The following is a 12,179-nucleotide window of genomic DNA, read 5'->3' on the forward strand; positions in this document are numbered from 1 at the left end:
AACATCTAGGAACTTCAACAACAGAAAGCTAAAAGGCCCAAAGACTTGACATTTAAGAAACATAGAATTTGGATACGATGACTGTTTAATTAGTCGCCGAGGCGTCACATCGAAGGTTATTGATCTGCTTAATTTTATGAAGTATTGAGCTTTGATATTCGTTTTTTTTTTTATTTTCATATTTGATGTAAATCTACCTAAAGAGCACTTGTAGCATTCCGTCGTTACTCTCTCGTGCACCTGCTATTATTATCTTGTATCAGGGTGTTGGAGACGACCGTATCTTTCCTAAGTGTCCCACATCGAAGAAATAGAGCTTTGTCAAAGGGGGCGCTGACTATAAAACATGCCTCAACGATCTCTTCCATTTCATCTTTGCGCTTGGGGCAATGACGCAGCTAGTGAGGTTCTAACCGAGGCGCGTCAATTGCTGGTTGAAAACTATTTCCAAACCCCCTCATTGGCCTGGGTTTGGCTCAGGCCATTGAGAATTTCTGGAAGGGCTCCCCTCGGGGTAAAGCCCAACAAGTCTAGTTCCCAAGTTTTATAGCTTCGCTCTCTATTTTTTGCGAAATCAATAAACTGCTTTATAAGGAGGAAATAATATAATATAACCCTAGTTAAAATTTTTCAGTAAGTTATATTTTCAAGATTTATACAAGTTTATTCCAAATTTAGTAATTAAATTTTAAAAGATAATTCAAATTAAGTTTGAACTTTTACTTATTTCCATTAAAATTCATTTTGTATTATTAAAATCTAAACAAATTAATTTAAGTATGTACACACTACTTTATAAAAAGGAGAAAATAATATAATAAATTAGTTAAATAAGAAACGCGAGAATTTTGTGCGTTGAAACTAGTATATAATGATGGGCTATTCTCGAGAAATTTTAGACTGTTGGAATAGTAATTATTAATACTTAATTCATAATAGAGGTAAACATAGATAAAATAAATAAATAAAAGTATTTTCAACTTAAGTAAAAATAATTTTATTATTTTATAATTTTCTCGTTTTATCATGTATTTCTTTTTTCGGGTTTAGGTATAAAAAATGAATCTAATTATTATTAATTATTAGAATTTTCGGGTTCTTCTCAACGAGCGGCCTAATCTCCGCCGTTAATTATTCAGTTACATCCTCCTCTATGCGTTACGTGTCCCATGAGTCTGATCCCAAGGTTTCCAAAACATCTTGACGAAGACATTCCATCCGTCAAAAAAGAACGGAATTACATCATACTACTAATATATAAAATAAAATCTTCACTTGTATCACTTTTTCGTAATTTTGCAGATCCGATCCTCTTTCAGACATCCTCTCCCTCTCGCTTTCGGGATCTCTTCACATCCCCAGTAAGATTCCTCCTCTCTCTCTTTCAGTCATGCTTCCATCCGATATGCGTTTTAATTTCTTAGTCATAATCTAGGGTATGAAAAAGTATTATTATATTTGGGTGATTGTTGAATTTTTGGTAATCAGATGGATTGGCAAGGGCAGAAACTAGCGGAGCTATGGATGCAGGTACTGCTGATAGTTTTCGCTGTGGTGGCCTTCGCTACCGGTTATATCATGGGATCGTTTCGAACAATGATGCTAATTTACGCCGGTGGAGTGGTTTTCACCTCACTTGTTACTGTCCCTAATTGGCCTTTCTTCAATCGCCATCCTCTCAAGTGGTTGGACCCAAGCGAAGCCGAGAAGCACCCTAAGCCACAGCAGCAGGTTGTGGCTTCCAAGGACAAGAAGAAATCGTCCAAGAAGTAGGTTTGTTTTATTGATTTTGACTGGTTTTGTAGTCTTAGCATTTGTTTGCTAGGGTTTTTAATTGGTCAAATGAATTGATGAGATGAAATGTTATGGGATGAATTGGATGATAGAATAACTTTGCTTTGCTATTAATTTAGACCTCTTGGACAATTACATTCGAGTTTCGATTAGTTTTTTTTAAAAACTTTTATATCTGCTTATTTTTTTCTTGGTTTATTAGAGTGATAGCAGTAGGTTAATCTGCTCACCAGAATGGATAGACAATGTGAAGAGTACTGCATTTAGTTTTTCTTTTTTTCTTGTTTTTTTTTCAATAGACGAGAATGAGACTGAATTCATTTTACTGTTTTGTACCGTACACAAGTTCCTTTGTGCGCAGATGTTTCTTTGCCATTGGATTCTGAAAACTAATTACTAAAATGTATTAAAAAATGATAGACAATGTTTATCCAATGGCGCTCTCGAAAGGGGTGTTATACGAGACAGATCCTTAGAGTTATGTATGAAATGCATCCTGTTTAAGTTTTGGATGAAGTGGGTTTGCTTTTTATGCGGACTTGCTGTTATTGTTGATAAGTAATACTATTGATTTTTAAACATAATTGAGTTCATTATCGAGACAGAATCCTAATGATGAAATTGAGGTATATAATTTGTTTGATTCTAGTTTTTGGATGAGTAAATTTTCATTCTAGAAAGAAGCAATGCTAAACCTACTGCTATGGCTGAAATGGGTGCCCGTTTGATACAAATCTCAGTTAAAGAACCTTAAGAAAAGAGTAAACTGTTGAAGCTATTAACAGAAAACTGAGAAACAAAGTGTTACATTATAACTATCCAAGCAGAGTTGCAAAGATTGGATTCTTGTTAACTTCATATACTGCCCCTTTTGAGCTTCATTTGTGATGAAAATGTTGATTTTCTTAATAGTAGGATGATGTCATATGCCTTCTGTCTGGTCCGGCAGGCTATGTAATTTCTCTGAGAAGAATCATGAAGCTGCTCTTTCATTTGATTTCCGTTTCTGGTATTGACATCCAACTCCTTTTGATTTATAAATTTAAAATTGCATCACTCAGTTTGCAATACATCATGATTTGTTACATATACACATGGATGTATACTATACATACCACATATAGCTCATTGAATAATTTTTGTTCTTTCTCTAGGATTTGTCTTCCTGCATAGTTTTAAGAAATGCTGAAACTGGTTGTTTTGTTTGGTTGAAAATGTATGATCATTTACCAGTATAATTTTCTGAAGGGAAAATGATACCAGAATAAGCAACCAAATCCCCCTATATGATTCATTGTTTGGATGACCATGGTTTAATTGATGACACTAGTGGGTTATACATGGTATGAGAAGCAAAAGCCTTTCAAGTAATGACAGTGGAGAACCCGTAGACTGCAACATTGGGTGATATGCGATGAAAATTTGTCTAAAATTGATGTAGGGGATGCTTCCCATTTATTTTTGTCATTCTGTGTTTAACCTTTTGTCCATGTTTTGTACGTGGACCTGCTATATTCTTCCTGGCTGCCAGAGTTGCTTCATCTTTGGCAAATCGTTAGTCAAGCTGAACTTTTCTCTCTTTTTTTCCCATGAAGTTGATATAGGAGGTTGTTAAGAGTTTGTAGTTCAAACCAGAATAGAAGATTTTTGAACCTCTTTCGGGCTGTAAATTGTTACGTGACCTCAAGGTGAGTGAAGTATGTGCTACCAAGCCTACCACAGGTATTTGGTCCAAAAGGTCACCCATAGAATAGGCACAGACAACAGCTGTAAAAGCTGCCCATTGTTAGATGAATGTTTCCGGTGTGGCCTCTGTTCAGCTTTTGCTAGATAAGCTCCAAGTTGCCACAGGAATCATCATGGCACTGGCTGCCTTTGTTTCTATTCCATATCTTGTCTGTGATTATAGTTCAAGTACCAAAAATTTTAAACATGTAAAACACACAATGCAAGGTTTCTTTAACCGGTAACTCGCTGCAGTTTTCTGCTTAGTGCTTAGGGCAGAGTATATTGTCAACTATCTACTGTTTTATTTTTCCCACCACTTTAAGGAAAAACAAAAGTATAAAGATGTAAATTCATTGACCTAGTAGGGATTTTTGCTTGCTTGTGCCACATACAAGGGCTTTACTGGACCTCCAGTCACAAAGGATTATTCTTCATTCAACAGTGGCTTATTGAAATATAAGATATTATAATTTATTTTGATTTGTTTTTTATAAGGTTATCTTGGTTTTATGATTCGGATTTAATATTTGATGAGTTAATTTATGTTGTTTTTTTATTGATTTTTTTTGTTTCAATTTCATCATGAGAATTAGATTTTATAATTTATTTTTATTTGTTTTATATGGGGTTATTATAGTCTTATAATTCAAGTCGTGGATTTTATATGATAATGGATTGTTGAAGTTATTTTTGAACTTGTAATCAATTGGTATTAAATTAATCTTTGCAAGATTTAATTTAATATTTCCACTAAAAAATATTAACATCTAAATATAATTTTTTATATTCATAAAAACTTCACCGGAACATCAGTCTAAAAAGAGCCGTGGATGAAATGATTGACAACTCAATAATACTCATGAGTGAGATCTCCAGCTTAGAATGAAAGATTAATGCGTTAATTACTATTTCCATGTTGTAACTACTTTGTGATTGTCACACCACGCGTCCCTAGTTTTTTTTTTTTTTTAGTTTAATGTTGGTGTCTGGACCAGCTTGCGCGCACCTCGACTAATCCCACGGGTCCTGAAGTTAACGATCATGTAAGCCTCTAGTGGCTATCATATGAGCAACCACAGGACTCGAACCTGAGACCACAGAGAAAGCAAACTTTTTAGTCTCAATCTCTTACCATTGGACCACCACCTAGATGGTTGCGTCTCTAGTTCTTAAAAGAATTGATTGTTGTGTTTTATATTGTTTTTTTTTTGTTTTTTTTCAATTAAATTAATTTTTTTAAATTATTTTTTATATGAAAAGGCATTAAATTAATTTATTCTAGTATTTTTTTTATAGTTTTGATGAACTATGAAAATAAAAGTAAACATATTTTAAATTTTAAATATTTTTTTAAAAAAACTTTGTACTGCATTAAAAAATACACACCTAGAGTACAGCACAACATAACATGCCAGAGAAGAGGTGGAAGAGAATGCTTTGGATCATGCAGCTATCTTTCATCGTAATAGAGGGGAAAAAACGGATACAGGGTTGTTAATGATAGAGGCATAGGTTATTGTGGTTTAGAGTATTTTTTATTTTAAAATATATTAAAATATTTTGTTATATTTTTTAAATCAAACATATATATATATATATATATATATATGAAAACACAAAAACAGATCGGGACTTGGTTATTAGGTTAATATCATATTTACTCTTAATTAAACTTTTGTATCAATTTTTGTTTCCAAATAATCTTGCAAAAAAATGTGTTCACTTGCTAAACATGAAAAGCTTTTTCCCACTTTGGAATTTGAAGAACGTTTCAAATACAGATTTTTTTTTCTAAATATTTTTCCAAGTTTGAAGTTATATATAGCTAAATAGATTATTTAAATATTTTCCTATGATTTTTCTAAACGTGTTCATTTAGCCTTTTTCAATAATTCTGGATGATAAATTCCATAGCAATAAACAATTTAGCATCTTTTCATGTAATTTATTGCATAGAGAGAGCAAGTGGCATTGTTTATAAATCAATTTCTCCATCGTCAACGACATCCAAAAATAGAAACTTACAAAAAAAACAAATTAGATCGATGAAATATCTTGTTTATTTTTGTATTTTAAAAATTATTTTTAAAAATTTAATTTTTTTATTTACTTTAAATTAATATTTTTTGATATTTTTAAATAATTTTAAAAAAATATTATTTTAATATATTTTTAAATAAAAAACACTTTAAAAACCATTCATTATCTCAAATAAAACTCACAGCAAACTATAGCTAAAAAAAAAAAGAAAATGTAAAAAGTGGAACCTAAATTTCATCAATTCAGCCATCCGATCCATCCTGATCTTGTTTTACAATTTCCCAGAAGAGGTTCTGTATGTTGCCTTGATGTTGCTGGAATTGATTGTTTGTGCAGGAGGACGAGGGTAGCTATGACCAATGAAGATAAGCTGATTGATTGGCTGATAATCGGACACCTGTCAATGCAGGTATGGAGGTGGATATTTGGTCCTTGGATCTAGTCAAGTGATGGGGCTTGTAGATGTGTGTGCCACGTATCCATCACGCTTTCCGAGTCGAAACTTACCCTCTCGATGCAAGCCTCTTTAATTTATTGAAAATGCAGATAAAAATCTGCCCGTATTCAGCGGTGTTTCCCCCTTTCCCATCCCTCCATCCACCATCTGTGTCCCACCAAGATTCAATTTCGAGGGGGAGACAGCCCATATTCTAGCCGTCAACTTCTGCCCGATTCCACAGTATTCTGTCCCAGACATACTTATCATCAGCACCACCATGGGCTTTTTTAAAATCCACCATGAGCTGGATTAACATGTCTTTACCCAAAAAAATGAAAAATTAGGTTTGTGGAGAGCATTGTCTTTTTAATTAATGATAAGAGTAATTCTATTTATGTGATTTGAGTTTTTTTTAATTAATGATAAGATAATATTTATATTATTTAACTTAATCCGTCAAAATTAAATAATATAAATATTATAAATAATAATGAGTTAAAAAAACCCAAGAAATAAATATAACGAGTCAGGTAGCAAGTAAGGGTTTTTGAAATCCAGTCAACCCAACCCAGCTAGTATATTAAATACTTATTTTATCTTTATATTTAACAATTTGTAAATTAGATATTTATTTTTATTTTATTTATAAATGTGCTGACTATACTTACGAGTGGGCTTCATGTTAGATTCTTTTAAAATAACAAAAAATAAACACGTCTCTGTACTATATGGGAGGAGTAGGGATGTCAATGAGTATCTACAATCATTTTTATACACACACACACACACTTATTATTCACTTATTATTCATCAAGTAAAAAATCTAGATATTCATATGCTATCCGTCAGGTTTTTAGGTGTCCATGTGAATATCTTTTTTTATGAATATTATTAATTATTCAATGAAAAATAATTATTAACACACACACACACAACACAAATACATGTCTCAGGTTTGGTTTGAGTCGAGTTTGACAATATCCATACCTCATCCATTATCTATAAAATAAGACAACTATTCATAAAAAACTTATCTATTCGGATCGGTATCTATCAGGTTCAGATTAAATTGTCATTCATAAAGAGAGGTAAGTAACTAGATTTGAATGGTGGTGGATGATGTTAAAATTAGATCCAATATTGGGTGTCACGACACTTATAATATATGTTGTATGTCTGTTTTTAAATACGAATCCATGAAAATTAACAATATAGACTCAATCCATGAATACATGTAATATTCATTAATTTTTTCCAACCTAATATATCCAATTATCCTGGTTTCATTTTTTTTAATAGATTAAGTTTACAATTTATAAAATACAAGTTAAGTCAAATACAATTATACATCAAAACTCCACCCAACTATATCCATAAATATAAGCTTTGAAATATATTTAATTACACAATATGATAGCTTTCTATTAAACGTCTCGCATTGCGGGATTGATCCTCGACCAGACACGTCAGTGACGTTGAATAGTGCAGGACATGTAAGAGGGCAACCTCCATTGGCTGGCTCCAACCACTTGCAACGGTCCATGGATCTCACCGAAATCGACCGTCTTAGCTAACTAGACCACAAATCGTCCTCGTGGTCCATGACATTTACAACACCATGGCATCTCCTGCCCAGGTCCACCAATACGCATCTTCCACATTGATCTACCCAGATTCTATTATATATATATATATATATATTTTTTTTTAAATTATTTTAGAATCTTTTGACACTAGCTAGAATTAATAATTAACCTTTACCATAGATTGTATTCGGTTAATCAGGACATAATTGACGACAGATAAAATTTTGTTTAGAAAAAGATATAAAATAAATATATTTTTTTGGAATTATGCAGGAGTTATTTGACTAATCAAATATAACCGATAAAAAATTCATCTAAATTTTTAGAAATAATTGTTTTTTTAAAAATAATTAAGGTATTTTCAGGTACGTATTAATCGAGAATAAATATTTTCTCTGAATAATTTAAAAAACCCAATTCATATATGATTGATACTTTTAATTTTTTTCAATAAACCTATTTAGATACTGATCTTAAAAGGATATTTACTATTAACCTTTTCGAATTATTAAATATATTTGTTAAAGCTAGTTTCAATTTTTGGACAGATCCCGCCACCATAAACTTAGTGTTTATTTGAAAATGCGCTGCTGTCTAGAAAATATTAAATTAATATATTTTTTGATATTTTAGGATGTTTTTAATATATTAATATTAGAAATAATTTTTTTTTATAAAAATCATTACCTCAATATATTTTTAATTGATAAATATTTTTTAAAAACAACCCGTTAAATTACCGAACACATTACATATGCAATGAATGATGTAATAAAATTTAGCGTTATTTAAGAACCCGTGGTCGCAGGACACAGTTTAGTAAAAAAACCCAAACAAAAATCAATCTCACACACAGTGATACAGTAATAAGAGCAAGTCGTCTCCGTGTCCTTTCTTATTTCTTTCCTGTAGTCAGTGTGAGTCCGAATGGCAGTCTGATCCTGACGTGGTGGCGCCCTATCGGTTTTTTATCTTGAAAACTGACAATGCGGGCGTCTCTCTGCATAAAAGGCCTCATCTTATGCTTCTTTCTCAAGACCAAATCTTTCTGTTCAAACCAGCTCCCCTGTCTACTCTCCACGATATATAATTCCCCTTTCCTTCCTTCGCCGGGTAATAATTCTCCTCTCTCCCAGTCTAACACCTGTTTGTACACTTGCTGCACATCTGGTTCCAATTTTATTGTCTTAGATTAGCGAGCATTTCCCTCTTTTGATCCTGGATTATCCATCCCGTCATGTTTCCTTTATCTTTTCCTATTTATCTTTTTTCTCCATTCTCGTTGCATGTGCTATCTCACACTAGCTAGCTAGCTTCTCTCATGCTGCTCTAAATTACCAAGCTAAGGTAATAACGTGGTTTTTGTTGCCCCATCTGCCCTCTGCATGTCCTGCTTTTGTCGTCTCTCTGTTTAATTCCTTGCTTTCTATCTATTCATGCTCTGTTATTCATCATCTTCCAGCTATTGATTTTGAGCTGTGCTTATTTATGCTTCTGCATTCAAGGATGGAAATATATTTAGATCTGTCATACTGCCTAAATGTCTTTCTTTTTTGTTACTTTTTCCTTTTATGATGATTGAAGGGTTTGTTGCAGTGATTTTGTTGAGACCAGGGCTGCTTCTGATTGCTGTTTCCCCTCCTGGTATAGATGTTTTACCTTCAACTGTTTTGTCAGCAAGTAATTGTTGGGTTGGTTTGTTAAAAGTTAAAAGATGAAACTTATGCTTCTAGAAGATACATGGATTCGGATAAGGTCTTTGGATTAGTGTTAATTGTTTCCATTTCAGTTCTCTACTTTTCCGATTATAGGTGATGAAATATGATGTGTGCATTTAACTGCTGCACCGAATTTGAGAGTAAACTTGCTCTATTTAAGTTTTTTTTCCCTTTAAACTGTGGTAGCGTTTGCATTAAGGAGCCTGCTTCCAGGCGCGGATTATTATAATCTTTTATTCACTATAATAGTTCATGTTCGGTAATTTTTGAATCAACTAATGTTGTTTATATGTGATCCAGGTAATTAATGATCAAATTCAACAACAGCGGAAGTCACAGCAGGCTGAGGCTTCCTAGGTTTTATGGCCTTGACTGGTACGTATAAAAGATATACACACATTCAAATTTTGATTCCATGGATGAGTGCTGTGTTTTTAGTATTAATTATTGTTTTTCCTTCTCTTCACCTGCAGGGATTTGTGCAATTTGTGAGAGAAGAGACTATTTTAGAGGCATACAAAATACTCTACATAAGAGAACTGAGAGAAACTACTACAAGAGAACTTTTGGTATGGAATCAAACTGGACAAAATACAGGAAACCCTTGGCATTTACCGATCAAGTGATTCGATCTGCAACTTCTTTTATGCCTTGGTCCCTTAAAATCCCTATAAGTGATAGCCGTCATGGATTTCTTTGATCAAGTATTCATTGTTTACAAGGTCCTGATAGATTCTACGGAGATATAATGAATTACAAGAATCGTCTCCATCTCGATTCATTTATAGAAAATGCCTGGTTTTTGCGAGTAAGAAGGGATTCTTAGACACAAGCATGTCTTTCTTCACTTTGATCACACAAGATAATCCTCTAGTGCATTCAAAGAGCAACCCTGTAGTAGATTCAAGGGTTGCTCATGATATTGATGTCCTCATTGTACCTGGATTGCCCGATGATGTGGCAAAGTATTGCCTTGCACTTGTTCCTCGCCGCTACCTCCCAGCTATGGGTGCTGTTTGCAAGAAATGGAGGTCATTTCTTAAAAGCCAAGAGTTCATCACTGTGCGAAAATTAGCTGGCTTGCTTGAGGAATGGCTATATGTCTTAACTATGGATTCTGAAGGAAAAGAAAGCCACTGGGTGGTTTTGGACCGTTTGGGACACAAACGCCAGCTACTTCCACCAATGCCTGGTCCTACAAAGGCTGGGTTTGGGGTTGTTGTTCTAAACGGAAAGCTTCTTGTTATGGCTGGTCATTCATTGATTGATGGGACCGGCACTGCATCAGCAGATGTTTATGAATATGATTGCTGCCTCAACAGGTTTGTTTTCTGTCAATCATGGGTCTCTCTCTCTCTCTCTCAAAATTATCATCAAATCCATTTGGATTTCTCTGAGACTGATATCTCAGCCTAGTGGATATACTGCTAGTTAGTAGGAAAACCTTTTTGTTCCATAGTTCTAAGATCTTAAATTAGGTGGATTCATGAAATGTTTTGCTCACTAGGAAATTCATTTGAAGTCTATAGTCATTTCTGTGATCTTGAGAACCGGGACCTTCCACACACTCGCACACACAGAGATATCAACAGGGTCAGTGATTTTATTGATATTTGAAGAAACTACCATTTCAAATCCAACAAAACACTTGTACAATTTACAGAACCCTTTGCATGTGGTTGCAAATGAGGTACTTCACTGATTGACTGGCCTCCCTTATCAGATTGTTCTAATTAAAGTAACTGTAGAGCTAGAACGCAACAAAGAAGTTGATAATTCATGTCAGGGTTAAGGGCCTGGCATATATTAAATTTGATTCCAAACACTGCTACAGGCAAAGAATTTCATGTTTGGGCCACCTCTGCAGACTTAAGTCTGAGATTTACCCCGTAAATGGGGCAGGGTCAGGGCGGTTGGCATGTACCTGGTGGGCCAGATGGCCTGGTACCTTCTTTTGCAGTGTTTTGTCTTTGTCTATACCTGATTTTTATAATGCAGTAACTTCCTATAGTTGAATTCTTCATCAGAACACTTTCTTTGTAATTGCAGTTGGAGTAAATTGTCAAGAATGAATGTTGCCCGGTATGATTTTGCCTGTGCAGAGGTTAACGGCAAGGTTTATGCTGCTGGGGGATATGGAATGGATGGAGATAGTCTCTCCAGTGTTGAGATGTATGATCCTGACACTAACACATGGACCATGATAGAGAGTCTTCGCCGCCCAAGATGGGGTTGCTTTGCCTGTGGCTTTGAGGGCAAGCTTTATGTCATGGGAGGAAGGTCAACCTTCAGCATAGGCAATTCAAGGTCTGTGGACGTGTACAATCCAGAAAGGCACAGCTGGTGTGAGATGAAGAATGGTTGTGTGATGGTTACTGCCCATGCTGTTCTGGGAAAGAAACTCTTCTGTATGGAGTGGAAGAACCAGCGGAAACTAGCAATATTCAATCCAGAGGATAGTTCTTGGAAAACGGTAGCTGTTCCATTGACAGGGAGCTCAAGTATTGGTTTTCGTTTTGGAATCCTTGACGGGAAACTTCTATTATTCTCGCTACAGGAAGAACCAGGTTATCGAACTCTGCTGTATGATCCTAATGCTTCTGCAGGTTCCGAATGGTGTACTTCTGAGATAAAGCCTTCTGGATGCTGCTTGTGCAGCGTTACCATCAAGGCATGAAATGATGCCCTTGTAAGGATCGATCTGTACGTTTATAGTCTTCTTGTATATGCCTCATGTTTCTCTGTTTTAGTTACACAAGCAGTGTTGTAGAGTTGCTAGCCTTCCACAGTCCAAACCCCTGTACGCTTCAGTTCAGTTCAGAAGTTAAGAGTAGATAATAATATTAATATCGATATTTTATTCATTATCTATTA

At 34.4% G+C, this 12,179-nt stretch overlaps 2 protein-coding genes and 1 non-coding gene across 14 annotated transcripts; all 3 read left to right on the forward strand.

Annotated features, from left to right (window-relative positions):
• The first annotated feature begins 371 nt into the window (after positions 1 to 371).
• Positions 372 to 522, forward strand: LOC112328529 (U4 spliceosomal RNA). The gene has a single exon (XR_002983544.1). It is a non-coding gene; the product is annotated as a U4 spliceosomal RNA (small nuclear RNA).
• Positions 523 to 1,094: 572 nt separating this feature from the next.
• On the forward strand, positions 1,095 to 6,019 carry LOC7494772 (signal peptidase complex subunit 1). 8 transcript variants are annotated; one of them, XM_052455263.1, is made up of 4 exons: positions 1,095 to 1,361; positions 1,489 to 1,769; positions 2,744 to 2,803; positions 5,899 to 6,019. In XM_052455263.1, the coding sequence occupies exons 1-4, from the start codon at positions 1,170 to 1,172 to the stop codon at positions 6,002 to 6,004; spliced, it is 639 nt and encodes a 212-aa protein (XP_052311223.1). In that variant the 5' UTR covers positions 1,095 to 1,169; the 3' UTR covers positions 6,005 to 6,019. The 8 variants fall into 8 exon arrangements, with proteins under 8 accessions (XP_052311223.1, XP_052311224.1, XP_024461841.1 ...); XM_024606073.2 differs by lacking the exon at positions 5,899 to 6,019 and adding an exon at positions 3,390 to 4,000 and having other exon boundaries at positions 1,132 to 1,361; XM_052455264.1 differs by lacking the exon at positions 2,744 to 2,803 and having other exon boundaries at positions 1,114 to 1,361.
• Positions 6,020 to 8,454: 2,435 nt separating this feature from the next.
• LOC7494773 (F-box/kelch-repeat protein At1g67480) lies at positions 8,455 to 12,169 on the forward strand. 5 transcript variants are annotated; one of them, XM_024606991.2, is made up of 5 exons: positions 8,455 to 8,700; positions 9,172 to 9,231; positions 9,606 to 9,680; positions 9,779 to 10,627; positions 11,355 to 12,169. In XM_024606991.2, the coding sequence occupies exons 4-5, from the start codon at positions 10,140 to 10,142 to the stop codon at positions 11,980 to 11,982; spliced, it is 1,116 nt and encodes a 371-aa protein (XP_024462759.1). In that variant the 5' UTR covers positions 8,455 to 8,700; positions 9,172 to 9,231; positions 9,606 to 9,680; positions 9,779 to 10,139; the 3' UTR covers positions 11,983 to 12,169. The 5 variants fall into 5 exon arrangements, with proteins under 5 accessions (XP_024462759.1, XP_024462757.1, XP_024462760.1 ...); XM_024606989.2 differs by having other exon boundaries at positions 9,184 to 9,231; XM_024606990.2 differs by lacking the exon at positions 8,455 to 8,700 and adding an exon at positions 8,708 to 8,934 and having other exon boundaries at positions 9,184 to 9,231.
• The last annotated feature ends 10 nt before the right edge of the window (positions 12,170 to 12,179 follow it).

The sequence above is a fragment of the Populus trichocarpa genome, chromosome 8 (genome assembly GCF_000002775.5).
Source record: "Populus trichocarpa isolate Nisqually-1 chromosome 8, P.trichocarpa_v4.1, whole genome shotgun sequence".
Lineage (NCBI taxonomy): Eukaryota > Viridiplantae > Streptophyta > Magnoliopsida > Malpighiales > Salicaceae > Populus > Populus trichocarpa.

Coding starts and splice junctions, on each gene's coding strand:
- LOC7494772 (XM_052455263.1), top strand. CDS start 1,170: ATGAGTCTGATCCCAAGGTTTCCAAAACATCTTGACGAAGACATTCCA. Junction 1,362..1,488: donor GGGATCTCTTCACATCCCCA/GTAAGATTCCTC, acceptor TTTGGTAATCAG/ATGGATTGGCAAGGGCAGAA. Junction 1,770..2,743: donor AAGAAGAAATCGTCCAAGAA/GTAGGTTTGTTT, acceptor CTGGTCCGGCAG/GCTATGTAATTTCTCTGAGA.
- LOC7494773 (XM_024606991.2), top strand. CDS start 10,140: ATGTCTTTCTTCACTTTGATCACACAAGATAATCCTCTAGTGCATTCA. Junction 10,628..11,354: donor TATGATTGCTGCCTCAACAG/GTTTGTTTTCTG, acceptor TTGTAATTGCAG/TTGGAGTAAATTGTCAAGAA.